The 27,689-nt window shown below is 37.8% G+C and overlaps 2 protein-coding genes across 5 annotated transcripts; both read left to right on the top strand.

The window, feature by feature from the left end:
- Positions 1-314: 314 nt before the first annotated feature.
- Positions 315-14,371, top strand: csnk1e (casein kinase 1, epsilon). Of its 3 annotated transcripts, XM_088439081.1 has the most exons (12): positions 315-332; positions 596-717; positions 5,341-5,438; positions 6,868-6,978; positions 7,296-7,444; positions 9,749-9,977; positions 10,617-10,787; positions 11,202-11,350; positions 11,420-11,618; positions 11,693-11,838; positions 11,971-12,024; positions 13,356-14,371. In XM_088439081.1, exons 3-11 carry the CDS (start codon positions 5,363-5,365, stop codon positions 12,001-12,003), a joined length of 1,263 nt encoding a protein of 420 aa, XP_088295207.1. In that variant the 5' UTR covers positions 315-332; positions 596-717; positions 5,341-5,362; the 3' UTR covers positions 12,004-12,024; positions 13,356-14,371. The 3 variants fall into 3 exon arrangements, with proteins under 3 accessions (XP_088295207.1, XP_088295206.1, XP_088295205.1); XM_088439080.1 differs by lacking the exon at positions 315-332 and having other exon boundaries at positions 514-717; XM_088439079.1 differs by lacking the exons at positions 315-332; positions 596-717 and adding an exon at positions 2,881-3,112.
- A 1,341-nt stretch (positions 14,372-15,712) lies between these two features.
- On the top strand, positions 15,713-27,040 carry tmem184ba (transmembrane protein 184ba). 2 transcript variants are annotated; one of them, XM_088438558.1, is made up of 10 exons: positions 15,713-16,023; positions 16,119-16,170; positions 18,045-18,275; positions 19,607-19,772; positions 22,514-22,604; positions 22,841-23,008; positions 23,999-24,168; positions 24,912-25,106; positions 25,269-25,295; positions 26,440-27,040. In XM_088438558.1, exons 3-10 carry the CDS (start codon positions 18,045-18,047, stop codon positions 26,670-26,672), a joined length of 1,281 nt encoding a protein of 426 aa, XP_088294684.1. In that variant the 5' UTR covers positions 15,713-16,023; positions 16,119-16,170; the 3' UTR covers positions 26,673-27,040. The 2 variants fall into 2 exon arrangements, with proteins under 2 accessions (XP_088294684.1, XP_088294685.1); XM_088438559.1 differs by lacking the exon at positions 25,269-25,295.
- Positions 27,041-27,689: the final 649 nt, after the last annotated feature.

Genomic DNA, 27,689 nt, shown 5'->3' with positions numbered 1-27,689 from the left:
CTCACCACTGAAAAGGTTTTTTTTTGTTTGTTTTGCTGGCGTGAATGAGTTAATGTGATCTCTTAACCAAGCTGAAATTACCAATATAATAATAAAAATGAGGAAGATAACATTTAAACTTTTCTTTTAACTTTAAAAAAAAATTGTTTTCCTACTGTTGTTCAGAAGCATAGTTATAATTAGGTATGTGTGTGTTGGGGGTAACATTTGTTGCCTTTCGGCTCACTGAGTTTACAAGCACTGCCATTACTGTCCACAAGATGGTGCTATTTGATCTATTTTCCAAACTTGGGCGACATTCTCCTTCAGAGCCTCAAAGGACAAGCAAAATGGTAAAAGCCACGTCCCGGCCCGTTGTTTAGAGTGCGGTATTTTAGCTTTATATTGTATTAACTTGGGCATTGTTTTACATCCAACAATACACATGTTTTTTTTAGAGTACGCTTGATACTTCATTCATGCTCCAACGGATGACATCATAGGCAGTTGGCGTAAAGTGGGAGGGTGCGTGTGCGTGTGTGTGAGAGGAAGAAGAGGAGGAGGAAAGTGGGGGGGACACTCGTGTCTCTTAGTGCTCTTTCCTTTCCCCACACAGCAACATCGTGACATCGGCTGAATCTTCGAAAGAAGCCCGGGTCTAAGATGAGGATGAGCCGCGAGTGGACGTCGATGTCCAGGGCCCCCGAGTGAGAACCAAGCATCGGCCCAGACGAACCGGTGAGCTCATCGACGTACTACTGTGCATGGGAGGGTGCCATGTGTCATGTCCTAAATACGCCTTGATGGACTTTTTCCATTTTCCGGCGTTCATATCACATCATGCTGTCATGCGGCGCTTTTTGCTGCAACACCTTGTTAGCTAGTTGTGTAACTGGCAGTTTAGAAGAGGCTGAGCCAATGTGCAGCAGCAGTGTGTGTGGCGTGCGTGTGTGTGTGTGTGTTTTTAATGACTACTGACTGACTACATGTCCATTGCAACAATGATCTACCACCAAAGAAAAGCTTAAGTTTCTCCAAATGTTGACAAACAGAAGGTCATATGACATTTCACGCTTGCTTTCTTGTTGTGTAGGTGGAGTAACCTCCATCCATCCATCCATCCATCCATCCATCCATCCATCCATCCATCCATCCATCCATCCATCCATCCATCCATCAATATCCAACAGCATTAGGTGCTAAACAACACAGAGGGACTTGAACATTTCTTTTACTGATTGTCAAAGATGAAAGAAAATCCAATTTTGAACGACAGGCACACTCGTTCATGTGCCTCACTCAGCTCAATCAAAACCCCAAAAATGAGACAGAAAAGCCCTCAACTTCCTTGGAATAAAGATGCATTTAAAGGACAATGTTGGAGGGCTATAGTTTTTCTCAAGTGGGGGTACGTGAAGGCACTTCAGGGGGTGTCTTAACAAGGTTACTACTGGAATTATCAAATGGTACGTCATACCTTTTAATGGTGTAACAATGGTGTAGCAATTTATGGGGGGAAAAGGACTGATCCAATATTTGGGGCAATTTGATCCAAATTTCTCGGTAATTCTGCGCAAAACACCCCCCCAAATATTTTGTACAAGCAAACTTATATAATATAATGCACAAATGCACATCATTAGTGATGCGATTTTCTGGCAGACAAAAAATAAGATGATGTTACTCAAATCTGAGTAAAATATGTGAAATGCCAGTACAAATGCAGTTGAACGTTTAATGAATCTAACAGGCACTAAGTTTACGTTTGTTCATCTTTTTTTCTGGAGGTTAGGAGGTACTTGGCCAACAAAAATATATTTCATCATTAAAAAAAAGGGTACATCATTAAAAAAAAGGTTGAGAAACACTGGTCAAAAGCCATACCTTAAACCATTTTTACCAGTAAAAAGATTTGTGTCTGTGTCTGTCTGTCTGTTTGATTGAAGAATGAAATTCCTAAAGAAATTGCGTGTGAAGACTGCTTGTATGAATGACATTGAATGAGTTGCAGTGGGCTGAACATGTTAAAGTTAGAATGACAGAAATTGCGGGGGAAAACTCCTTAAAAAATGGAAATTTAGTCAGTATGTAAATGGTAAAAATTTTGAATTTACACACTGTTATATATATATATATATATATATATATATATATATATATATATATATATATATATATATATATATATAGATAGATAGATAGATAGATAGATAGATAGATAGTATGAATTTGTGAATTTTGCTTGCAAAAAATTTAGGAGAATTCTACTGAAAATTGTGATTTTTTTTTTTTGTATGTGTATAAATAAATTGTACATTTAATAAACGTTTTCATGTTTTCCAAAAGTGAATCGAATGAGGTAGATACTTAGAATTTCTAAGGGGAATGAAAGGAATTTATTTCAATCCCTTACTGGAAATGAATATTTTTTTAGGGTGATAAATGTGATATTGTGGGAAAAAAAATAAACATGTTTATGAAATAGGAAAAAAATGGCTTCCTGGAGGGCATGGATTCTCTAAATAGGCTATCAGATGAATAATGCGGTTGGATATGCAAAACAAATGTGGTAAGACTAAGAAGAAAAGAATACCATTAAAATATGAGTAACAAATTACTTAATTTGATAACTATTATTTTTCATGTACAAGTATTACTTTTGAAAATTCCTTTTGTCATGGTTGCTCAGAGCACAGGTAACAACCAATCAGCTCAGCTTGTGAATGTCACATGACCAAACCCAGAAACCAGGTGAGCCGCGATTAGTCGTTACCTGAGCCTTAAGCACGGGATGTCATTTTCAGTCGACAACCAGTGGCAAAAAGTGTTTTTAAAAATTCATTGTGGATGAAAAATGATGAAAAATATATGTACTATTCATGACTTTTTTTTTTTTTTTTACAGCTGAAGATAACGAGTTTAGAAAGTCAATATTGGGGCATTTCAGTTTGTTTTTTTAACTACTTCCCCCTTTTTGGAGAAGCTTTCTGAATGGATTCTTTTTTTTTGCTAGCTCGTAGGTTTGCTTTAGCATAGCGTCAAAACTGTGAGGGAGACTTCTGTTGTCCATGTTGATGTTATGCAACTTCAAAGTGCCCTACGACGCCGCACAAACTGTCTCAACTTCCTTGCGGTGAGGTTTCCCTTTCACTGTTGCTGCTCCTATACGAGTATTGTTGCTGAAGGAGCCCTCGGGGCGGTTAGCTTTGACTTTAAAGCTAGCAAGCAGCTTGTCCTCATGCTCTAGCGAACATCAGTGTTGAATGACAGTGTGGCTGCGTCCTTTTTTCTGCTTGTGCAGTGGAGCGAAAAAAATAAAAATAAAAAGCACGTTGGCTCAAATTTAACAAGGTTATAACACATTTCACACTTACTCTTCCGATAGGTTTGAAGTAACTTAGCCCACCTCTGGCAAATCAAATGAAACTGAAGCCAAGTCAAAGATTTGACAGATTTATTGAGCATTAATTGTTAAAATACAAAATGAGTGTGGTTGGCTTATTGTCGCTTTTTCCTCCCATCATTCACGCAGGTGAAGCCAATTATGAGAAAGGGGCCGATAGGCCGATAGCGGGTTTTTCCTCTTGATTGCCACATTCTGGAAACTTGAAGCCTTTCATCCTTCCTCATTTCCGTTGTTTTTTTCCTTCTTCCCTTCGCTTTTCCCTCCCTTCATTCATTTCTATTTCTGTTTCTTTTCTTCCCTTCATTTCTTCCTTCTTCACTTTCTTCCTTCTTTGTTTACTTCCTTCCTTTCTTTTTTCTTACTTTGTTTTTCTGTCCTTGTCATTCTTCCTTACTTTCTTACTGTCTTTATTTTTTGTTTCTTTTATTTTACCCTTCATTCCTTCCTTCCTACCTTCTTACTTTAGCTTTGTTTCTTTTCTTATTTCCTTCCTTTCTTCTTTCCAACCTTCCTCTTTGTCTTCCTTCTTTGTTTCCTTATTTCTTTCGTTTTTTCTTTCTTTGTTTCTTTCCTAACACTCTTTTCTTCCTTCCTTCCTTCCTCCCTTCCTTTGTTTTTCTTTTTCTTTCTTTTCTTCAGTTTGTTCCTTCCTTCACTTTTCTCCTTCATTTTTTTGCTCCCTTCCTTCCCTCATTTTTTACACTTTTCCTTGATATTTTCTTTCTTTCTTTCTTTCTTTCTTTCTTTCTTTCTTTCTTTCTTTCTTTCTTTCTTTCTTTCTTTCTTTTTCTTTCTTTCTTTCTTTCTTTCTTTCTTTCTTTCTTTCTTTCTTTCTTTCTTTCTTTCTTTCTTTCTTTCTTTCTTTCTTTCTTTCTTTCTTTCTGTTTCCTCCCTCTATCCCTCCCTTCCTTCCTTTATTCCTTCATTCCTTCATTCCTTCATTCCCTCTTCCCTTTCTACCTTCCTTATTTGTTCCCTTCCTTCCGTCCTTCCTTATTCCCCTCCTTCCATCCATCCTTCCTCCTTCCTCTTTTCTTTCTTTCTTTCTTTCTTTCTTTCTTTCTTTCTTTCTTTCTTTCTTTCTTTCTTTCTTTCTTTCTTTCTTTCTTTCTTTCTTTCTGTTTCCTCCCTCTCTCTCTCTCTCTCTCTCTCCCTTCCTTCCTTCCTTTCTTCCTTTGTTCATTCATTCCTTCATTCCCTCTTCCCTTTCTACCTTCCTTATTTGTTCCCTTCCTTCCTTCCTTATTCCTCTCCTTCCATCCTTCCTTCCTCCTTCCTCTTTTCTTTCTTTCTTTCTTTCTTTCTTTCTTTCTTTCTTTCTTTCTGTCTTTCTTTCTTTCTTTCTTTCTTTCTTTCTTTCTAAGAAGAGTGTGCAAAAAGTAATCAATAACAACTTTGTCTTCTGGTGCTCATTATGTAATCTATTTCTGAAATAGTTGTGCTTTATTCTGTGGCATCATTTGAACAAATGGAGTTTATGACGAAATGTGTGTTTAACAAAAGATAGAAAATTGACAATTGTTTTTATGTATTTTTTTTACTTTCTTTATTGCTTGCCTCTATGGGCTTTTGCCCTACTGAAAGAGGTCAAAAAAAAAAAAAAAAAAAAAAAAAAAATATATATATATATATATATATATATATATATATATATATATATATATATATATATATATATATATATATTACTTATTGTTACACTTATAATAAACTATCATGCCAGTTTGTGGTGCGCTTCAGAAATTTCACCCTATATTACCCATCGCTAGTTTGCAGAAAGACGGGATAAAGAAAGACAGGATAAAAGTTTCCTTTTTACTGTGTCATTCCTGCTCTACATGATTTGTGAAGCACCCCCGGGGGCTCTTCGTACTGACTTTTAAGCTTGTGGTGTGTTCTCATTCTCTCCTGATCACCTTTTGATGAATGGCAGTGTGTGTGTGCGTGTGTTTCAGCGAGTTGGAGCAGTCGGCAGTCATGGAGTTGAGAGTGGGAAACAAGTACCGCCTCGGGAGGAAGATAGGGAGCGGTTCGTTTGGAGACATTTACCTCGGTGAGGGTTTCCCTTTAGTAAATTCTCAGCACCCAATTAAAAATGCAACGTACGATTACTTTAATGATCAATTGGACGTCAACGTAATGGCTAATGGCTTTTATTTTGAACTTGGCCTTGGCAGAAGTAGTTGCTAGCGACTAGCTTTACTCCTACGCTCGAGGACCCAATTAAACAGGCAATATTGTGGGGCTGCCACAAATGATTGTTTAAATTGTTTCAATTGGAATCCTTTTTTTGAAAAGTAAAACTTCTCAAATTAATATTGCAGAAAATGTTAAATTCACTTACTGGTCTATCAAAAAACAATGCTAAAATATTGATTGTTAATATCCAAAATAAAAGTGGTTGTTTACAAATATCTTATTTTGATTTGACATGATAATAAAAAAACATGATAATAAAAAAAATAACAACAAAATAACTTGAACCTTCCATCTGTTTTTTTTTAATTATTAATTAAACTTTGGAACTACATTTAAAGTGGTGTAAGCGTATTTCATCTAGGAAAAATGATTGTGTAACATCTCCTGTTGTATTTACTAATTTTCAATGCACATCTTTTTTAAAACAGGGGTAGGCAATTCCGGTCCTCAAGGGCTGCTATTCAGCATCTTCTAGATGTTTCCAATGTGCAGTACACCTAATTGAAATTATCAGCATAATTATCATGGCTGCTGAAGAGTTTTGCCTATGCAGGCGGAAACATCCAAAACAGGGGTGTCAAACTCATTTTTTTATTGGCCATATTGTGGTTATAGTTTCTATTGGAGGGCTGCTATGACTGGAGTTAAAGAAATTTTAACTACAATATGTTCTTTGAACAATTACCTAAACTTGAAATCAGAGGTCAGAAAAAAAAAAAACGTTCAAAAGGGAGATTGGGAACAAAAACTCACTTTTGTTTTTTAGACTAATTGCGAATTTCGAGGTGCTGTGAAGAAACTTGGTCACAAACTTGAAATCATAATTAGCATTAGCATAAAATGACATGATGGGCCTGATCTGGTTTGGCACCTGTGATCTTAAACATGCAGAATAACGGCTCTTGCGGACCAGAGTTGCCCACCTCCGGTATGAAACTTTACAAAATAAAGGCATACACAATTTTGCAAAGTAGTCACAATTTAGCAACAAGTTTTTTTGGTTTTCTAATTCATTTGCCCCTTAATTGGAAAAGATCAACGTATTGTTCCTTTCACCATTAAGGAGCATTAGAGTTGCTGATACCAGCAAAAACCTCGGTAAAAGCTCACATCCCTAAAAAGCCTTCACAATCATACTCCCATTTGAAGAACTGCTGTGCTAAAAAAAAAATCAAAACTAATTATTGAGTGTTTTGATCATTTATTAGTTGTGCGTTAATAAGTTATTTGTTGCACTTGTACAATATTGTGATTTTAGTTTTGCTCTTGTCCCTCCTTCTTAGGTTCCAATCTCGCCACAGGAGAAGAAGTGGCCATCAAGCTAGAATGCGTCAAGACCAAACATCCGCAGCTCCACATCGAAAGTAAATTCTACAAGATGATGCAGGGAGGAGGTGAGGTTAATCGAGACTAGTCAAACTTTCACTGGCGTAAGATAGCAAGCACCAAGTTTGTGATCATAAGCCAGCACAGGGTGCTGCTCAATATCCAGATAGTTCTAATTTCCTGTTATTCCAGTCAATGTTCAGACCATACGCCACAAATTGTAACTTGGAACAGGAAATTCTGTTTTTTGAAGACAAACAGGACATGGATGAGTGGAATCATGCCCTGTGGTCTGATGAGACAAACATCAGCATATTTAGCTCGTTTGGTAATGTTTGTAGGTAGTAGCTGTACTGTGAAGCTCAAATCTGGTTCCTCCTCATAGTGGGCATCCCATCCATCAAGTGGTGTGGAGCCGAGGGTGATTACAATGTGATGGTCATGGAGCTGCTGGGTCCCAGTCTGGAGGACCTCTTCAACTTCTGCTCCCGCAAGTTCAGCCTGAAAACCGTCCTCCTGCTGGCTGATCAAATGGTGAGCTTTCAAAATGTTTGATAAGTGAAAACACTTTCACTTACCAAGTTCTTTGAGACTGCTCCTTCTTCTGGATCTTTGAGTCTGTGTGATTTTTTTTTTTCCAATAATTTATTTCTTCATGTCAGAGCCTGCAGCTGATGGGATACCCTGAGTCGACCTCAGTCTTGTGCAGAAATTGATGAAGAAAAAAGTCTGAAGCTATTTTTAGCTTGGAACTAACCGGATCATTCAGACAAAAATGACTTTGGGAATAATCCTCATCTAAACCCTAGAAGCCTGTTTCTGTTATTGAAACAAGGCTCATCCCTTGACTATTCTCAATAATTCAAAATATAAAGTCAAATCTTGTAGTGGGCAGCGGTTTTCAAATTGGGGTATTTGAAGGCACTTCCATGGACAAGTATACGGGATTGAATGTCTACATTCTTAAAATACTTTTAAATATGTTTTTGGGATTCAAGGAGTTAATGGCAGTGACTAATTTAACATTCATTGTCAGCCCAATAAAAATGGCTCTTTGACATCTATGGCCTTTAATGGTAGTAAATGAGTTAATGTTGCTTTTACCTTGAAAAGAAAACTGTAGTGTTTCTGTCATGGCTATTAAAAAGCATTCAATTAAATTTGCTGATACCTGCTAAGACCTTGTTAAAGGTTTGGTTTGAAGGTTTAGTTACTACACCTGCACAAGTACAAGGCAAAAAAACTTCACTTAACACTCTCAAACGGTTTTGAACAGTTTCACGTACCCCTCGAAGTATCATCACCCTTTTTGGTACTTTTACCCCCATTTGAGAACCGTTGGACTAGTGCAATCCTTCTCAAATAGTGGGGTGGATAACCGCAGGAAAAAGGCTTTGTTTCTTCCACGTGAAGTGTAATTGCCATAAAATAAGGTTTGGTATCATTTTTCTTTTATTTCACTAGGTAATTTTTATTTTTCAGTTTTAGACTAACCTGTAACCTGTATAAACGCTGTAAAAAATAGTTTACCGTTGTTGAAAGTTGATTGATAGTGCACAGACAGACAGACAGACAGACAGACAGACAGATATGGATAGACAGACAGACAGACAGATAGATAGATGCCACAGTTGAAAGGTTTTGGGTTTGAATCTCTTTTTCCTGCCACTGTCGCAAAACAAAATATGATGGGTTCCTTGAAGACACAAAATAGGTGCTGTTTTGTCTGTGTCCCGCAAAATCAACGTGATAGGCCAATTACCTGTAACCCTAATAATGAATGAAAAGGTATGGATGGAGCATAATCATTACAAGTCACCTTCTTCGAATGACCTCTCCTGTCTTTGGTCTCAATCCTAATAACTCAACTGTGTTACTCTTCTGAATTATAGCTTTTTTTTAAATTAGTCTCTCTTATTTAAGCACCTAAGCAAATTGATGAATTATTACCTTCGTCAAGGGCGAAAAACAATGAAGTATTGTTTGGCTGACAGTTTGTTGTCTCGCCAAAGAGCAAACAAAGGCAAGATATGTGTTTGCAGTATACTCTCACATCCACAAATCAACACAGACGAACCCATTCACTGCTAAAATGGATCATTGAAATCTATAGCCGTCAACGGCAGTTAATTGCTTAAAAGTTAATGGTGTTCCTGTCATATATATATCAGAGTTGTCTGAACTTTTTCCAGAAAACACTCCATACATGGTGGACTCTGATTCCTGCTACCATAACCCTTTTGCACACACTTTGCAAACTATACACATTGCATTTTTAGTTCGATCCATACATATGTACAGTAAGTTGAATTCATTAACACCCACAAAAAATTGAAAAATGCTATGGTCTTTCTTTGTAGCCTGTGAAGTGATGATGACACTTTAAGACATGGTCATTAACTGGTCTCTACCGGCACCTACTGCCTAAGTCAAAAAAGAATTTTCTGTTTGTAGACATAGTTTGACCACCGCTCAACGGAATGTTGCAAAAATCGCAGGAAAATCAACGTAATAAATCCTATTAAAATGCATCTCAAAAATTGTAATTATAATGGTTTTATATGGTCCAAAATTTGGACAATGATTACTTTTGCACACAAACTCTGGCATGTCCAGCTGCAATCACATAGAAATGTGAAATTTGACATGTTTTAATCCTCTGCTGGAAATTTTGGCTCCCTTGTGTTTTTTTCCCTATTGTTTCTTTTATGATATAAAAAATCAAACAAATTTCCATAATTTGTAACAAATTGCCACAAGGGTTAATGAGGACAATCTGTGAAAAAAGGAGGGATGTACATGAAGTGTTCATTTTGAAACCACTTGTGTCTGTACCAGATCAGCAGGATCGAATACATCCACCTGAAGAACTTCATCCACAGAGACGTGAAGCCCGACAATTTCCTGATGGGGCTCGGGAAGAAGGGCAACCTCGTCTACATCATCGACTTTGGCCTGGCAAAAAAATACCGCGACGCCCGAACGCACCAGCACATTCCCTACCGAGAGAACAAAAACCTAACTGGCACCGCCCGCTACGCCTCCATCAACACCCATCTGGGCATTGGTGAGACAATATTTCAAATTCATCCCTACACGATCAGTGAGCTGGCCCTTTATGATGTCATAATTTTTCCACCCATTGATTGGTTGGTTTGAGCAAAACATGTTCCAGCCACTTTTGTGTAATCAATACTTTGGGCAAATAGGTACTAAAGTAAAAAAAAAACAATTTATCGATAACCAATATGATTAGTACATTAGTACCTAAAGTAATCAATAAGGTAATCATGTACAAAACTAATCATTTTTTTTGTACATTAATCAATACTGATTAGTATGAGGGTATCTAAAGTAAGAACAAAATGATGTAGATTCTTCAAAGAAGGCACCTTTTGCATTGCTAACAACTTTTCACATCTTAGTATTTTTTTTTTCGCAGTCAGTTTCGGGTCTGGATGATGCTTTATGACCTGAAATGATTTTCATTTCACAGCTGCACATTATCAAAGGTTAATAGCTTGAATTTCTTCACCCTTGAATGTTTTTTGAGGTAGATACAGAATGCTCGGCTTGCCACTGCAGTATAAACTCAGACGTCTCTTGTGCAGGTGTCTTCTACTTTATACTCTCATTAGCCGCTTCATTAGGCGCAAGTGAAGAATTCTGATGCAATGCCACATCATTGTCCATTCTCCTTCGGCAGAACAATCGAGGCGAGACGACCTGGAGTCGCTGGGCTACGTCCTCATGTACTTCAACTTGGGTTCGCTCCCTTGGCAGGGACTCAAGGCCGCCACCAAGAGGCAGAAGTATGAACGCATCAGCGAGAAGAAAATGTCAACTCCCATCGAGGTGCTGTGCAAGGGCTACCCCTGTGAGTACACTATAGCAAAAGAGGGAATGTGGTGATTTGTGTGCAATAACGTTCATGTCAAGCCGAAGGATTTAAAGAAGACCTTGTTTTTCTGCGCTCAAAAGTATCCACATCGCTTAAGACTGATTCTAAAGGAAAGATGGCTAGAAATGGAGAGACATTATTATGATTTCTTAGCATCATCAACGATCATACCAATGTTAATTTAGCTGATTGGATATGGCTAGTGTTTCTTTTACTGTCCTGCCTGTGGATCACTATTGACACTAGCACCAACTTGTGCATGCAAGACTTAGTACTATAACTAAAAAGATGTTCTATGTGGCCCAGATGGTATTATGATAAATATTATGTTTGCGGAATATGAATTAAGCAGCAAAATATTCTTATCCATCCATCCACCCTGTCCGCCAGCTGTTTTCTCCACCTACCTGAACCTGTGTCGCTCCCTGCGCTTCGACGACAAGCCGGACTATTCATACCTGCGGCAGCTCTTCCGGAACCTTTTCCACCGACAGGGCTTCTCTTACGATTACGTCTTTGACTGGAGCATGCTCAAGTTTGTGAGTGTAACCATTTTTGACTTCATTGACATCAAGTTGGACAGCATTTTCTAAGCTGCTGTGCTTCAGGGGTCCAGCAGGACGGCAGAAGACGGAGACAAAGAACGTAAGGAAGAAAAAGATGAAGAGGACCGCGCGGGACAAGGCCAAAGAGTCAGCGGAGGTCTAGCTTTGCCGGCCGGACCCAAACCTTCAGCGGCCAACCGCGTCAAAAACGAACCGGACGTCATTCAATCTAAAGCGGTCACACGCGGCGTCCAGCAGTCAGGTTAGGACAGTGGCGACTGTCTCTATGTGAAAATTGTCCCTTTTTTTTAATGAACCGAATGTGTTTGCATACAGGTAACCGTTCTCCTCAGGTGGGCCGAGCGGAACGAGTGGAGCGGGAGCGCAAAGTGGCCATGAGGCTGCATCGCGGCGCCCCCGCTAACTTGTCGTCCGGCGACCTTTCGACGCGCCTCGACCAATCACGCATCACTGCATCGCAGGTAGGAGGAGTTCCTGACCTTAGGTAGGAGGCTACATGCATTCTGACATTTCAACTAATTGCAATATCAAGACTTCACAAAATCATTGTTTTCCATTGCTGCTTTTTTTTAATTAACCCACCCCCTTTTCAGGTCAGTGTGTCATTTGAACATCTGGCAAAGTGAATTATTCCCGGTCCGAGGCAGGTAATAACACACACAAACCTTTGCGTTGGTGTCAATCTACATTCTAGAACATTGGTCCTCAACCTTTTTTCAATGATGTACCTTCTGTGAATTATTTTTTCAGCCTTACAATGTCCTAACCAGTGCAAAGCATTGCTTCATAATTGTTTACATATGACAACACCCTATATGGCTATAGAACTCTTAAACAAATGATGGCATACAATGTTTTGTTTTGCAATAGGTTCAGCAGTTTCGCACAGTTTAGCAATAAGTTGCTTTGTGTTCCATTGAATTTGCTCTCAATTTGAAAAGAAAGCTTTACTATTCCAATCACAGCATTAAATTTGGTAGTTACCCGAAGAAGCCCGGTTAAAATGTCCCACGCTTCACATATATCCAAACCAGCCCAGATAATTGCTTTACTCATGACAATTTTCATCCATATAAATCCTTAAAAAGGCATTGAATATTTTGCAAAGAAGTCACTATAACTAAGTTTAGCAAAAAGTTGCTTCACGTTAAATTAATTTGCTCTTATTTAAAAAAAAAAAAACAACAACTACAGTTCGACTGCTGTTTAGAAATTATGTGATGTATGAATTGCACATTAATAATGCAGTGGATACAAAATGCTGACACATTTACTGTATGTTAAAATGCCAGTTTTTTGTGATGTAAAAAATAAGGCCAAGTAAAAATTATTTCAACACTTTTTCTTCCCACAATGTTACCTAGTGATATAACTTATTTTGTGCACCTTCATTTTTTTCTTAAAGTAAACAATTTCTTAAATAAAGGTTGCCTATATTTGAATTTTAAAAGAAACTTTATTCTAACACATCACTGTTACAATGCAATTCCTATTAAAAGAATTGTCAAAACTGGTTGTCATTATGTTAAATAGGGCATTTAAGTAGACTAGATTGTAATGTAGCATAATTATTTAAAAATTATTTAAAAATTCAAGCATATTTCTATATACAGATCCTTATACTTTATACTTTACTTTATACTTTACTTTATCCTTTATACCTTTATACTCATCATTTTACGTACTTACTGACTCTCCCCAAACCCATCAATGAACAAATCTTCTGAATTTTTGCGACCCAAATTTGTGAAGTACATTGCTGTACTTGTAATAAATTATCCTAACGTCCCACATACATTAATCATGCTAACATACATAATTTACAATGTTTGACATATACTCAAGCTATAGTACATCTTTTAATGGCATCAATGATATCTTGGACTGAAAACTTCAAACAAAATGAGTGCGGAAGACACTAAAAGACAATTTAATGAGTTTAAAATTATATTTTTATGTTTTATCCTTTATTACCCAGCGGCTGGAGGGATTTCAACTACCACTCGCTTTTCAAAAGGATACATGAAAGAAAGCATGAGTGGAGGAGCAGTAAGAGGATGCGTTGTAGACGCCTAACTGGGGAGGTCATTGGCGTCCACGTGTGAATTCTGGTGACCAGAAGGAGCCAAAGTAAAACGCTTCAATGATGGAAACCGGTGGGCCAGGAGCAAAAAAAAAAACAAAAAAAAAAACAAGAAACTAAATATAAATGTAATCATGCTGGCCTTTTATTGTTTATAAAGTGCTGTTTTGAGGGGGGAAATGACATTAATCAGTTATCATGTGTCCCATAGACTCAGAGGCTCAACTCGCTAAAGACACACACACGATACAGCAGATTGCACAAAGTTTCAGGTTTCTGTGGTTTACAGCTATAATAAACTACAACATAATTCTCATGTTAAGGAGTTAAATATGCTGCACATTGATGTCTTTCATATATAAATAAAACAACCAGCATGGTAGTCAAACATATATATCATTCAGGCCTTTCTTAGAAAGTCTAAAATGTCTGTCTGTTGTCATCGTAGATCATCACCCGGCATTGCCTCTGAGTCCAAAATATAAAATGGAGGAATGATGATTCATAAATTGTACAAAAGGAAAGTGCATTATTTCTCTTATGAGGTATTAAAAGTAGACAATGTGACAAGGGAATGGAGAAAACATCACTGAGTGAACAATATGATGACTCCTTATTCCATTATGTAAGTTTAACAATCTTGCTGGTGTACAGTACATGTCTGTTTTATTTTTATGTTGTACGATGTGAACAGTATGTTTTCTTTTTTTTTTTTTCAGCAAAATGTAAATGACAATTGCCAGAATGTACCAGATCGATATGGCTATCCCTATAAAGTCGAACACAAATTAACTTATAAATGCTGATGTCTAGATTTGATGATGTCTTGTGCATTTCTTTACTGTGCTTCAATTTTGCTTCTCTAATATTTGTATATAATTTTAGAATCAATAAAAATATATACATGCTGACCAGTAATTATTTATGCAAAATGCCATTTGTATGCTATAAACAAATGGCATTTCCACACATGCTGTCCCAAAAGGAGAATATTAATATTTGTATACATTCTGAAGATTAACATTTTAAAAACGTGTATTTCTTATTTTGTCTAACTAAATAAATGTGTTACTTTTTCAATCCCTACAGATGACAATACAATGTTATAAGAGACAAATATGAAGCACATTTGAGATATTGATTGATCAAGTTCTAGGGAACCCATAATTCTGGAGCAAAACAACATAACCAAATTATGTCTTCTTTTTTTTTCCCCCTCATGCAAATTACCTATTGAGAATAGCACAAAACTACTGCGCAAGAAATCAAAATTGATATACGTATAAATATATATATATATATATATATATATATATATATATATATATATATATATATATATATATATATATATATATATATATATATATATATATATATATATATATATATATATATATATATATATATATATATATATATATATATATATATATATTTATATCAAGGCATGTCTGCCATCTAGTGGTGAGCAGTTATACTATGGTAGACACATGCATGTGTGCAGTTTGGCACTGCAGACTCTCATATTCATGATTTTTAAAATATCCATCCACAGACTTCACTATCATACTACTTATTACTGAAGTCTGCGATCCACCCATCCATCCATTTTCTACAGCCACCTCTCCTCACAAGGGTAATTGCAGGGCACACAGAGACAAACAGCCATTCACACACCCAAAATCACCTAAGGACAATTTTGAGTGGCCAATACACCTGCCATGCATGTCTTTGGAGTGCTGGGAGGAAGACAGAGTGCTCGGAGAGAATTCAAGTGGGCTTGGGGAGAACATGCAAACTCCACACAAGAAGGCTGGATTTGATCTTAACTGTTAGGCGAACGTACTCGTTCACAAAGCAACCCTGGTTTTCAAAATATATTTTTTCAAATACTTTTTCATATTTAGTATGTTTAATTCTAATTTCACCCGTTTTTTTTAATATTTAATATTAGTCAGCGTTTTGGTTTACTATAACATATTTGAAATGTATATATATATATATATATATATATATATATATATATATATATATATATATATATATATATATATATATATATATATATATAAACATTTTTATTATTATTGAGGTGGGGGCCACTCGTTGATGTCACCTGCTGGTCGACGATTGCTCAGCCCCGTTTTAGCCCCACCTACTTCCGTGTTATTAAATTACCCAAGTCCTGATTGGTCTTGTCGGCTCGATTCCACTAAGTGGGCGGGGCTTGTCCGATTTCCCCAGTCGACCCAAAGTCTTAGCAGAGAAAGGGAGGGCTGCCTCCAAGGCAAATGACAAGTTTGGTGTTTCGGGAGCAATTGACGGGCTTTCCCTGGCACGCACAAAAGTGTCGACGGTTGCGAACGAACGAACGTTCAAATGTTTTTAAACCGGAAGAAGAAAGAGTAGAAGAGGAAAACGTGAAAGTTAACGGTTCGGTAAAGGCTTAACATGGATGTCTGGGGGGGCGACGGTTCTGCTTTGAGCTGAAGTTAAAGCCGTTTACAGGCTATTTCTGGTCGACACGTTGTCCCGCGAGGCATCGGATGATTTGCTTTCGGTAAGTCAAGTCTTTCAAACTCGCTCGAATGCGCATGTGTACGCTCAAAACCCAAAAGGTCAGTCATAAATAAAGCGTTTGTTTCTCACTTCTAGGATTTAAAGCTCCACGTATAAGCTTTTCTGTCGCGAGGAATTGTTTGCCAAGGTGAGACTTTTTGTGTGGTTTTGAGGCTTTGAACGCGCTCAAATTTCAATAACATGTTATTGACTTTGTGTTCGGCAATCAGCTGCCACCCCCACATTTATTTGCATTAATGTTACACACCCCCTTTGCCCCCCCCCCCTTGCCCCATTCCATCTGTTGCGAACTCCTGACCCTATGACACACATAGATTATTATTCCTGCGTGAACGTGATTTATTTGCCTTTTTTATTGAAACACGCAGATGTCCCTTGGCCCTCTCACCACTGTTGTATGTGTGACTGCTGATGCCTTCACTTCTCCTCTTTTATGTGTGCATCTGCTGATCCTTTGCAAACCAATACAAATGACCTCGCTGTGTGTACACAAACAGAGAAGACAACCCCCTCAATCCTCCATAGATGCATGAGAGTAACATCATCTGTTTTATTCCAAATCATTTACTTATGATGACGCTGTTGTGTGTTAGTTTTAGTTAGTTAAACTGTTTACACTGATTACCAAGGCGTTATTCATGCCTGTTTGGGTGTGTTTGTTTGGCGGATTATTAACATTAGCCCCTTCCAAATAGTCTTATTTTACCATAAAACAGTAAATGCTATTCAGTGGATATTGTCAGGAAATTAAGGTAATACGCATAGATGCCATTTTCCTGTGTGAACGCAATCCTTCTCCATTCTGCCGTTTAGCCACTTAGGTGCAATGTTTGTAAGGTTGTACAAGGTAAGATTTGTACTCATACTAGGCTAGGGGTGTCCACACTTTTTCATCTGTGGGCTGCATGCATGGAAATAGAAAAGTGTAAGAGCCACATCTTTTTTTTTACTCTTAATTAATCCCTGCAAAAATCAACTGCGTAAGATTTTACACAATCTATATAAGGCAGTTACCAATCATGTCTTTTTTTTAAAACACAGCATTGTGGGCCATGTCAAAATGTTGTTTTAGTATATTCCGTGTGGAGGATAGATCGCAACCGGCCCCCGAACCATAATTTGGATACCCCTGTCCTTGACTATTATTACTGCATTGCTAACAAAACGTATACATTTATTTGCTGCCTCAGTTTGGTTTTTGTGATGTCTGTAAGTAAAAAAGTCACTCCCGCCACCCCTAAAATAAAACAAAGTAAAAGCAAACCCCCCTTGTGGAATTAATCATTTATATTAGTCCATTAGCCAAAGTACACTTCTTTCATGACCACTTTCTGACAGCGTCAAACAAATAAACCCTAAGTCAACGACCAAATCACCTAGCTACTCTTTGCCACCTGACATTTCATCACCTCTTTTCATTCCATAGACTTATGCAAAGTATAAACCCATAAAAAAACAACTTTAAATGACCTCTTCGAGTGCCCTCTACGATACCAGTTCCTTCTAAAACAATGATGTCATAGATTACAACCAGACAGATCATATCTTTCTTTATGGTGTCATCTATGAAAGGCTAAATATTATTAGAGTTTATATTAGACTTGCCTTTCTTACTGGCTACTGATTTAACAGCTCAAGCAAGCAAGTGAGGTATGTTATTAGGGTGGAGAGTTTCCTGAAAAAGGTAGCCTTATTTTTTTTTTTTTTTGATGCAATGGAACACGGGTTCGTTGTCCATCCATGTGAGTCACACATTCCTGTCCACAAGACAGCCATTGACTTTCAATCCTTCTGTTTGGGGCCTTGTGTGTGCGTGTGTTTTCATTGTCTAGATTACACATTACAAAAAAAAAACGATAAATCAGCCATATTTAAACTAGGTTGATGATTAATGGTTGAAAATGTATTTCACACCTAATCAATGGTAGTTATTTACATGTAAATATTTTATGGTTCCTTGTATAATGTGTCAGTTTTTATAAACCCGAATGTTTCTCCCAGATGCAGAAGGTGTGGAGACGGGATGTTCCGCTCTCAGAGAGGCTGGGGGCGGACTCCCCTTTGGCTGGAGTGCCAGGCTTGACGACGCAACTGCCAGGAGGGCCCAACATCACGTGGGTCCACGAAGCCCCGTCGCTTAGCCTGGACCAGCCCACATTCCTCATGACCCCCACGGCCCAGGCGGTGTCCGGTTTCTTCGTCTGGACCGCCCTCATCCTCACATGCCACCAGGTAAGTGAGCGCCCCAATGCAAATTACAAATTATTCACGCTCATCCTCATTAGGGTCACTGGCTTGCTGGTGCCTATCCCGGAGCAGTAGGCAGGGAAAACTCCGGACTGGTTGCCAGCCAAGAGCACGGCACACCGAGACAAACAACCATTCATACTCACAATCACACCTAAGGGCAATTTGGAGTGTCCAGTATACCTACCATGTATGTTTTGGGAATGTGGGAGGAGACCGGTGTTCCCAGAGAAGACCCACGCGAGCATAGGAGAGAACATGCAAACTCCACCGTGCCACCCACAGACGAATTACGATCAATTGATTACAGTCATAGTTACTGATCATAGTTATCCACTGATTGGCTGTCATTGTGTTTGGAATGAACTGATCTCCTGTTTTGATTGGGAGGGCAAATTCAGGACCAGAAAGAAGGCATGACAATGAAGAAGCATGTGAGAGTTATCAGTCCGATGAATGGCAAAGTCACTTTTTAAAAACCTCCTGACAATATCTTTATTAATGCACTCATGCAGCTTGCTCACTAAAGAATCAGCTTAAGTTTAGCCCACTACATAAATACAGAGCACCCAAAAGCAACAAAGATGCTATTGCAGCGAACGACTTGACAAACTAAACTTAAGCAAATCTTCTACAGAACTGACAAAACTGCACCATTCATCCTGATGGTCAAAACTAAAGGTTGAACACAACAGAAAATAAATTACAACTTAGATTTGAAATAAAATATTTCAAAATTACAACTCAAACTTAAATTACAAGTTATAAATGCATCCGTTAAAAACAAGGCGTCTGAAAACCACATTTTTGCTGTCACATCATTCTTTTCATCTGCCGTAATTACACAATGTATTTAAATTAAAAAATATATATATATATGGCTGAGGGTTTTTCCTCAAACGTTTAGCAATTTTAAAATGAGTTTAATTAGATCAACAAATTACAGTTTTAAATTAATATTTTTTTTAATCTCTTGACAGCACTAAATAAAATATGCGTGCTTGCCCGCGTAGGACCCACTCCCCCATGACGCCAGCACTGGTGCAGCAAACGTAAACACACATCTGCACGGACCCAGCAACCAGTGCACGTTGCTCAGCAACTTCCCCTCAGCAGGTGTATGTGACAGGGAGCATGAGCAAACACACATGCACCAAAACATGGGAACTTGATCTGTCTGGTAACAGAAAGCTGTCAAATATCTCATTCATGGTTTGACATCTATGAGTTTAAAGCACACTTCACTTCCACGATTACTATTGTAAGTACTGTTGCACAAGGAAAAAATGGACTCCCTCCGGTTTTCCCTTTTTCAGATCTACATGCACCTTCGTTTTTATCGCTCGCCCCGGGAGCAACGTCACATTGTGCGAATTCTCTTCATTGTCCCCATCTACGCCGTCGACTCCTGGCTCAGCCTCCTCTTCTTCACTAACGACCAGTACTACGTGTACTTCGACACCATCAGGGATTGTTACGAGGGTAAGAACAAGCCTGCAGCAATACACGTTTAAGAGCTTCGAAAGCACCGATGCAGAGATTGCGACTGATTAAAATGCTTTCCAACACGGCGTGGGCGGCGTTTCCACTTGAGTTGAAACATGCTGCTATCAAATTGAGAGAGTTAACATTCTGTCCATCCGTTGCTAATTGATTAAATCACCCACAAAGCTTTTTTTTTCCAGCAAACGGTCCCATTCATTTCCCTATTGGAAAAGTGTTAAATGAATGTTATATCCTGAAATCCCCACATTTGGATAACTGACATTGTTTTGGGAGGGAAACCCTTTCAAATGTTTTGAAAATAAAAAGATGCTATGGTTGAGTAGCAACATTTGAAATAATTTACATTTTAGTTCATATAAGATCATGCTAAAGGAAATAAGAAAATGGAAATATATTAACAATGTAATGTTAAAATAACACATTTAAACAACAGCCACATTTGTTGTGGGGAAGTGAAATGTGAGTCAATGTAAGGCATATTAAATTTAAGATGTAACCATTATTTATTGTCATATCAAAATTAGCCTATTCTCACTGGTTAGCAATCGCAACTAGCATTAGCATGGTAGCGACTACCCCTTACTTCACACATATATATCATTATATGTACATTATGTGTGTAATAGTCTCCTAAAATGCTTAAAAATGATGATTCAACAATATTTCATGAGTAAAACTGTGAGTGGGGCTGCTATCGGGTTTGAAGTCAAGAATTTCCTGTTCTTCTCATTTTCCTTTTCATCGGCCTTCCATATCCTCCTCTTTCGAAGCATCTAAAAACACCTAAAACCAAAACCATGGGCCATCATTATGGTTCCGGCCGATCTGCAAAGCGGATATTTTTAGTCTACCTAACTTGGCCGACGTTTCTTGCCACACAGCCCTACTGTTACTACTGTTGACTGACTGAATACAGCTGACTGACTGAATGCCACTTTACCAGTGATAGTGAGAGTTACGTTGAAGTACAGTAGTACATTTAAAAGTGCACAGTCGAGCTGCTAAAGACAAAATTGTCTTTACAGCAATTTGTCCAACCCTCATATTTTCTTTTCTTGTCCAACATTTGTATTTGCGTCATTCTATTCAAAATTCCAAACTACTGAGGCTTGACCCCGTGCTCCCCTGTGTCAGGATGACTGGCCTGTTGCCTGGCAACAACACTCAGAAATGGCTACTGGACAAGCTGCGACAAGATAATGAGATTCCCCTCAACCCAACTTGCTCGCAAAGTTTTCATTGTATGCACGCCTACTGTATCACCGTGGCAACCAGTAAGGCTGACTGGGGTCTGAGGGCACATGTGAACAAATGGTAAACATCTACATCAGAGCAACAAAGAAGATCAGCTATTTCCAATTACAGTCGACATTAGAGAGTAAAAATCATATATTATTAAATATATAAGAAAGGCACACTGTTGGAGGGGGAAATTCAATAACTCACAGATGATGTAACTCGAATGGCTGGCAGCAGTGCAGCTTTGCTCCGCAGTGAAATGCGCGCACACACACACACCTGGCATACACCCAGTAGACGTCACATTTTCACACTTTTGCATTCAAACTATTACACAATCATCAGCTTGACATTATTGTACAGCACACAAAGAAGAAAGATCCTGGTGGGGAGGGGGAAAAACAGGATTAGCACGCTGGTGTTTATGAGCTGCTTTGCTTGTCATTGTCCACATGCTGAGAAAGCACACGGGAGTCTTAATCCACTTCCCACAGGAGACATTTGGTGACCACCAAAGATGTCCTTGTGCGTGTTGATGAATGTGTCAGGGAGCTCAAACTGACATTTTGATGCAGTCTTTTCCTTGTTTATTTCCCCGTGGAAATAATATAAAGTGAATTCATGTCTCCCTAGGTGAAACTGTCTTAATAATAAAACTTTTACAAACTGCCTTCCTTCTCTTCAAATAGGGCAATAACCATTTTTTTGCAAGACTGCCTTTTTAGGTTTCGCCCAAAAGGTCGAGGTTCAATAAATCCAAGACTGCATATGCTGTGCTTGTTTTCAAAGTGTCTCAGTCTTGGTCGCGCCAGCCCTTCCTCCTTACCCACTTCTCCCCTTCATTGGGGCTTTTATTGCCCCATAAGAAAACAACCTCCACCTCCTGAAGCTTTTTACAGTGTTCTTTTGAGTTCGGCACAGGAGGGATTTTGTTTTTCACTTTTTATTTGAACAAAAATAGGGTGTATTTTTTCAAGAGCTTACACACGACATGAACACACACTGCAATTATAAACCGGAAAAATAAAAATGGACTTTTTTTTTTTTTTTTACTTTTCATTTTTCTTTTCTTTTTTTTTTATTCCAAGCCCCAGAATGAAAATTAAACATAAATAAGTTCCCACATTCAACAGGAGGTTTCACATTTTCCATAGGTTTGAAGTTGTATCTCTATGTCTCCAGTTCTGCTGTGAAATGTTTACAAACTTTTTAACCTGTCTGACCCAATAGTTGTCTCAATTTGACTCCACTTTCTAGATTTTTTTTTTTTTTTTTTGCAAAACAATCCCAAAAATGGGTCATTTTGCAAAAAACAGCCTCTTACATTGGATTGTTTTGAAGAAACAGAAAGTGGGGTCAAATTGACCCAAATATTGAGTCAGCCTTTTTTTAAACCCATAATTAAATTATTTTTAGCCGAACTATTTTTCAAGTGTACTTGGAAATAAAACAAAACAAAAATGTCTCTTTGTTCCCAGCGTTTGTGATATACAACTTCCTGAGTTTGTGTTATGAGTACCTTGGAGGAGAGAGTGCCATCATGGCAGAGATCCGAGGGAGACCCATTGAGTAAGTTGGCCATTGTAATCTTGTATGCTGTTTTTGTGTGTGTCGTTAATTTCATGAGTGGAGGCACGTTGTGCACAGTAAAACCATTTTGTGGAAAACACAAAATGAGGTGTGTCGATCACACCTATACGATTGCCTCCATCCCACATTTCTAAAGTGAAACAAATACTATATTGGAAAACTTATAATGTACAGTGTATATTTACCATTGCTTATGATTTTTCTGGCGCTGTCAGATCCAGCTGCTTGTTTGGCACATGCTGCTTGAAGGGAAAAGCCTACTCCATCGGCTTCCTGCGCTTCTGCAAGCAGGCCACGCTGCAGTTCTGTGTAGTCAAGCCACTCATGGCCACCATTACCGTCATCCTGCAGGCGTACGGCAAATACAAAGATGGAGACTTCAAGTGAGTGCAAGGTGACATTTTGTGCAGGGCTATTTATTATTCTAAACCGGTGTTCCCAATATAAGTCAACAAGTGGATTAAAATACTACACTGCAAATTAGTTTTAAATCAAACTACACAGTATTTTGTTCTACTGATATTGAAGTCAAGTCAAAAACTTTCTTTACAATAATAAGTTGTATTCTGTTTTATATTGCATTTATATATATATATATATATATATAAATCAAGAGGCAAAATCCACCACTTTATTTCATTTCAGATGTTTCAAATGTTTCAGGAGTTAATGTAATTTGAAAATGTGTAGTTTCCTGTCAGTGAAGTTACGTATGTAGCTAAAAGGTTTTAATGATAAATCATGGAACACCTGTTGTCTGGGTTTGATCATGTGACCTTCACAAGCTGATCCATGATTGCTTGCTACTTGTGTCCTGAGCAACTGTGATGTCAATTTCAGTCAACAGCAACAAGCAAAATGGCCGCCCCCTGAGCTGGATAAAAACATGTGCATTTTGCATTAGGCTATAGCTCATTCAATCCCAAAGACATTTTTTTTTTGGTCCAGACATTCAATCACAGGTAGTTTAAATGAGTAAATAATTTATTTCGCTAAAGAAGGGTCTAAAAATGCTATGGCTCTAAATGTTATAAAGTAATTGATTAATTTAGATTAAGTACTCAAATTAATTTATTATTTTAGGTAATTAGGTAATAAAGTAATACGTTGCTACCTAAAGTAATTGAGTACAAAAAAAGAAAAGAAATAAATACCTGGGATTGACTTGTAAAAATATGTGTCTTGCATTTAATGAGTTAATTAATATTCCATAAATGCTATATTAATCTGAATACTATGTTAAAATGGGCTTTCTCTTCAAACTGAGTAAAGTAAAATCAATAAATATAATCAATAATAAATAAATTACATTAAATTAAATTGGACTGATGCCCTCTTTTCCCTCTTTTCTTTTTTTTCTTGCCACTTTCCAGCGTTGCCAGCGGTTACCTGTACGTCACCATCATCTACAACATCTCAGTGAGCTTGTCTCTGTACGCCCTCTTCCTCTTTTACTTCGCCACCCGCAACCTGCTCAGCCCTTACAGGCCTATGCTCAAGTTCTTCATGGTCAAGTCGGTCATCTTCCTGTCCTTTTGGCAAGGTGGGGCAACTATGACCAAACTGAGGCTGTACAGTACTCTTTAAACATGACACGCAACTTTTGACTCCCAAGTGCCTTCCTTGGTTGCTCGACTGTAAAAGGAACTTCCGCAGGGCTCCGATGTAAAAGGTGGATAACAAATGTTATTCCATCGCCTTGAAATCTTTTTTCTCGCAGGAATATTCTAAATAGGTTCTTTCGAATGGCAAGCACTCAGCAGAGGTGTGAAACTCAAGGCCCGGGGAGCCCGATCCAGCCCGCCACTTCCTTTCATGTGGCCCGCGAAATGTTCATTGACTTGAAATTTCTGGCTAAAATACCAAATTTACAGATTTTCTTCAACATGTATTTTACACATTTTTTGTCACCAAAACCCCTTTGAACAGTTTTTAGCGGCTTCACAGTCACAATGACCTGCTGACAGAAACTATAACTACAATGTGACCCATGATAAAAAATGAGTTTGACACCCATGACTTAGAGTAAGGAAACCGTGTGGCTCAATTGCACAATCAGTCCCAACTGATTCCTTGGGTTGATGTAGGCCCGTAGGTGTTAAAGGAGCAAGAGAAGGAGAAGAAGAAGAACAGGAAGTTATCGACTTCAAAGCCATTCACACAAATTTCAACTAAATATTTATCTGGCTTTGGCTATCCTAGAACAGAACTCTAATTTAACTTTATTTACACGCTCAAAGTAAACAGAAGAAAATAAACGTTCTGACTTTCGTGATTTCCACACAGGTGTGTTTCTGGCCATCATGGAGAAGTGCGGCGCCATCCCACAGATTAACTCAGTGGAGGTGTCAGTAGGCGAGGGAACTGTTGCCGCCGGTTATCAGAACTTCATCATTTGCATCGAGATGTTTTTTGCGGCGCTGGTCCTGCGTCTCGCTTTTACGTACAGAGTCTACATGGACAAAAGTATGTGTGCACAAGGTGAGATGAGGATGTCAGTTTGTCAGCATTCTTTTCTTTTTTTTCACCTACTATTATGGCTTTCTGACTTTCCTTTTTTTGTTGTTGTTGATCTTTCTCTCTCCTTTTTTGTTCTTACACAAACCTTTATTTTCCCTTTTTCTCCTCTGCGGCGTCTTGAAGGAACCATTCCTGCTTATGGAAAGTTTGGTAGGTTACTCACTGACCGCTTCCTCCGTTTAACTGAATGTATTGTCCAGACGTTTTTGTTGCTCTCACTGTCACTTGTCTTCTTTTTTTGGCTCATTTTTTTTCCCTTGATTACATTTTTGTTTCATAGATAAAACAACAATCAAAAACAAAACGGTAATTGTTTATAGTTTGTTTTGACCCCTGGGTGTCCAAGGATTTTTCTCTTGCCCGGCCTTATTATCACCCAATTTGGGCTGACTTTGAAAGGGTCATAACCTCGTCAAATATAAATATATATTTACTTTCAACCCTCTCAATGTTCAGTGGCATCAGCCCTATCCATATATATATACATATATATATATATATATATATATATATATATATATATATATATATATATATATATATATATATAATTTATTTATTTTTTTGGAGGGGGGGTGGTACACCCCCTTTATGTACAAAAAATTGTAAAAATATGATAATAGCAAAAGTAATTATGCTCAATATTTAAATATTTATGAAATTAAAATAGGAATATTTAATATGTCATAATGAGAGTATTATGACTTTTGCAATATGGGAGTCCAGATGAAGCAATCATAGAAGTCATTGAAAGGCTTGCAATGTATGTAATGTACATATATGTGTGTATATATATATATATATATATATATATATATATATATACTGTATATATATATATATATATATATATATATATATATATATATATATTTATATATATATATATATATATATATATATATATATGTATATATACTGTATATATAGGGCTGTCAAAGTTGTTATTAAAATTATTAATGGGATATTAAAAAAATTTAAAGCATTAAAAAATGGGATTGCTTTGACTTATTCAATTGATACACTGTTTATCTATCTTAAAGTGATCTATTTATCTTTTTAAATTTCTACATTTCTGTTCTTCAGAGTTGTACATAAAGGTGGCGCAAAATGTTTTCGTTTTCCTTTAGAGACGCAAACACAAAATTCCTCCCTTCCATCATGTCTCCCAGATTTTTCCTTTCAGCACATTCTTTATTTTCTCCCTTGTTTTGCTTGTAGGAAAACGCTCCCGTTTGATTTGGTTTTTAATCTTTGTTGAAAATGTTCCAACTCATTGGCCTCCCTCGCGCAGGCGGCTGTGCCCCGATGAAGAGCATCTCCAGCAGCCTGAAGGAGACGATGAACCCCGGCGACATGGTCCAGGACGCCATCCACAACTTCTCCCCGGCCTACCAGCACTACACCCAGCAGTCCACGCTGGAGCAGGGCGTGCCGCCCCCGCCCATGTTGCTTTCCCTCAGCGGCGTCAGCACCCACGGGGATACCGAGAAAACCCTTCTACTCAGCTCGGACGATGAATTCTAGACATGCGGAAATATTTGCTCGTATGCGTGTATGTGAGAATGATCAGCATTTGTTTTTGTTTTTTTCGTGAGAGTATGAATGGAAGTGTAAACAAAGCACATTTCTCTTGGACACTACACGCTAGTCTGGCGTAAAGCGCCTGCTTGAGTAGGGATCGTTTCATTATGCTCTTGTTTAAGAATAGGTCATTTTTCAATATGTAAAAAATTGCTAAATGATAGAAGATGCATTTTTTTATAGTACAAGTTGGCTTTTTGCCTTTATTTTATTGTGACTGGGCTTTTTGGACATTTGCTACGTTTTATGACAGCTTCAAAAGGACTTTAAATGTTTTATTCAGTTTGCAATAAAGTGACAAGACACTGCAATACATCGTATTCACCACTAGACGGCACTAGACGAAGCTATTTTAAGACACCTGATCAAAAAGTGCTTGCCCCCCATCCATGTAGAATTGGGACGAGTTACAAAATGCGGAGAGCTCAGTTCCCAGTGAGAACACACAAACCTGAATACATTCAGACCCGTTCAATCCGGGAACTCGTTGAAAAGGAACCTGGTTGATGTATTCCAAAAGTTCAAGAATAGATGAGGTAATAACGCTGGCAAATACTTTTTATGGCACTAGAAGTAGACCACTTTGAAGACAACGCTAAGGTAATTTGCTCACGTTTACTAATCTTCATTAGTAAACGATACATTTCTCATTTCATAACTTTTCTTCGTTTTAAGTCCAGTTTCTACTGTCAGAACTATCAAGTCGTACGGATTTCCCGTAAATCGTACGGATTTCTTGATAATTAATGATTTTATGGCTATAAAACTAATTTCTTATGGATTTTAAACTTTTTTTAATTGCCTAACCCCACAAATGTTAATATTTTTAGGGTTACTGAGCACAGCGGCTTTAGATCTCTTGCTATTCATTAGAGTGGAGCTAGTTTATGCAGCTTGGTTTATTACGTCATTTCTATTTCCGTCTGGGGAATTCCCGGAAGCTAAAATCACGTGTGTTGA

The sequence above is a fragment of the Hippichthys cyanospilos genome, chromosome 17 (assembly GCF_059441005.1).
Source record: "Hippichthys cyanospilos isolate Australia breed blue-spotted pipefish chromosome 17, RoL_Hcya_1.0, whole genome shotgun sequence".
Taxonomy (NCBI): Eukaryota; Metazoa; Chordata; class Actinopteri; order Syngnathiformes; family Syngnathidae; genus Hippichthys; species Hippichthys cyanospilos.
This window is presented reverse-complemented; position numbering and strand designations above follow the sequence as displayed.

Excerpts from the sequence above, each read along its gene's own strand:
- csnk1e (XM_088439079.1), top strand. The coding sequence starts at position 3,048 with ATGTTGATGTTATGCAACTTCAAAGTGCCCTACGACGCCGCACAAACT. Across the intron at positions 5,439-6,867 it reads GTTTGGAGACATTTACCTCG|GTTCCAATCTCGCCACAGGA; the intron begins GTGAGGGTTTCC and ends CCTCCTTCTTAG. Across the intron at positions 7,445-9,748 it reads TCCTGCTGGCTGATCAAATG|ATCAGCAGGATCGAATACAT; the intron begins GTGAGCTTTCAA and ends TGTCTGTACCAG.
- tmem184ba (XM_088438558.1), top strand. The coding sequence starts at position 18,045 with ATGCAGAAGGTGTGGAGACGGGATGTTCCGCTCTCAGAGAGGCTGGGG. Across the intron at positions 18,276-19,606 it reads TCATCCTCACATGCCACCAG|ATCTACATGCACCTTCGTTT; the intron begins GTAAGTGAGCGC and ends TCCCTTTTTCAG. Across the intron at positions 25,296-26,439 it reads TCCTGCTTATGGAAAGTTTG|GCGGCTGTGCCCCGATGAAG; the intron begins GTAGGTTACTCA and ends TCCCTCGCGCAG.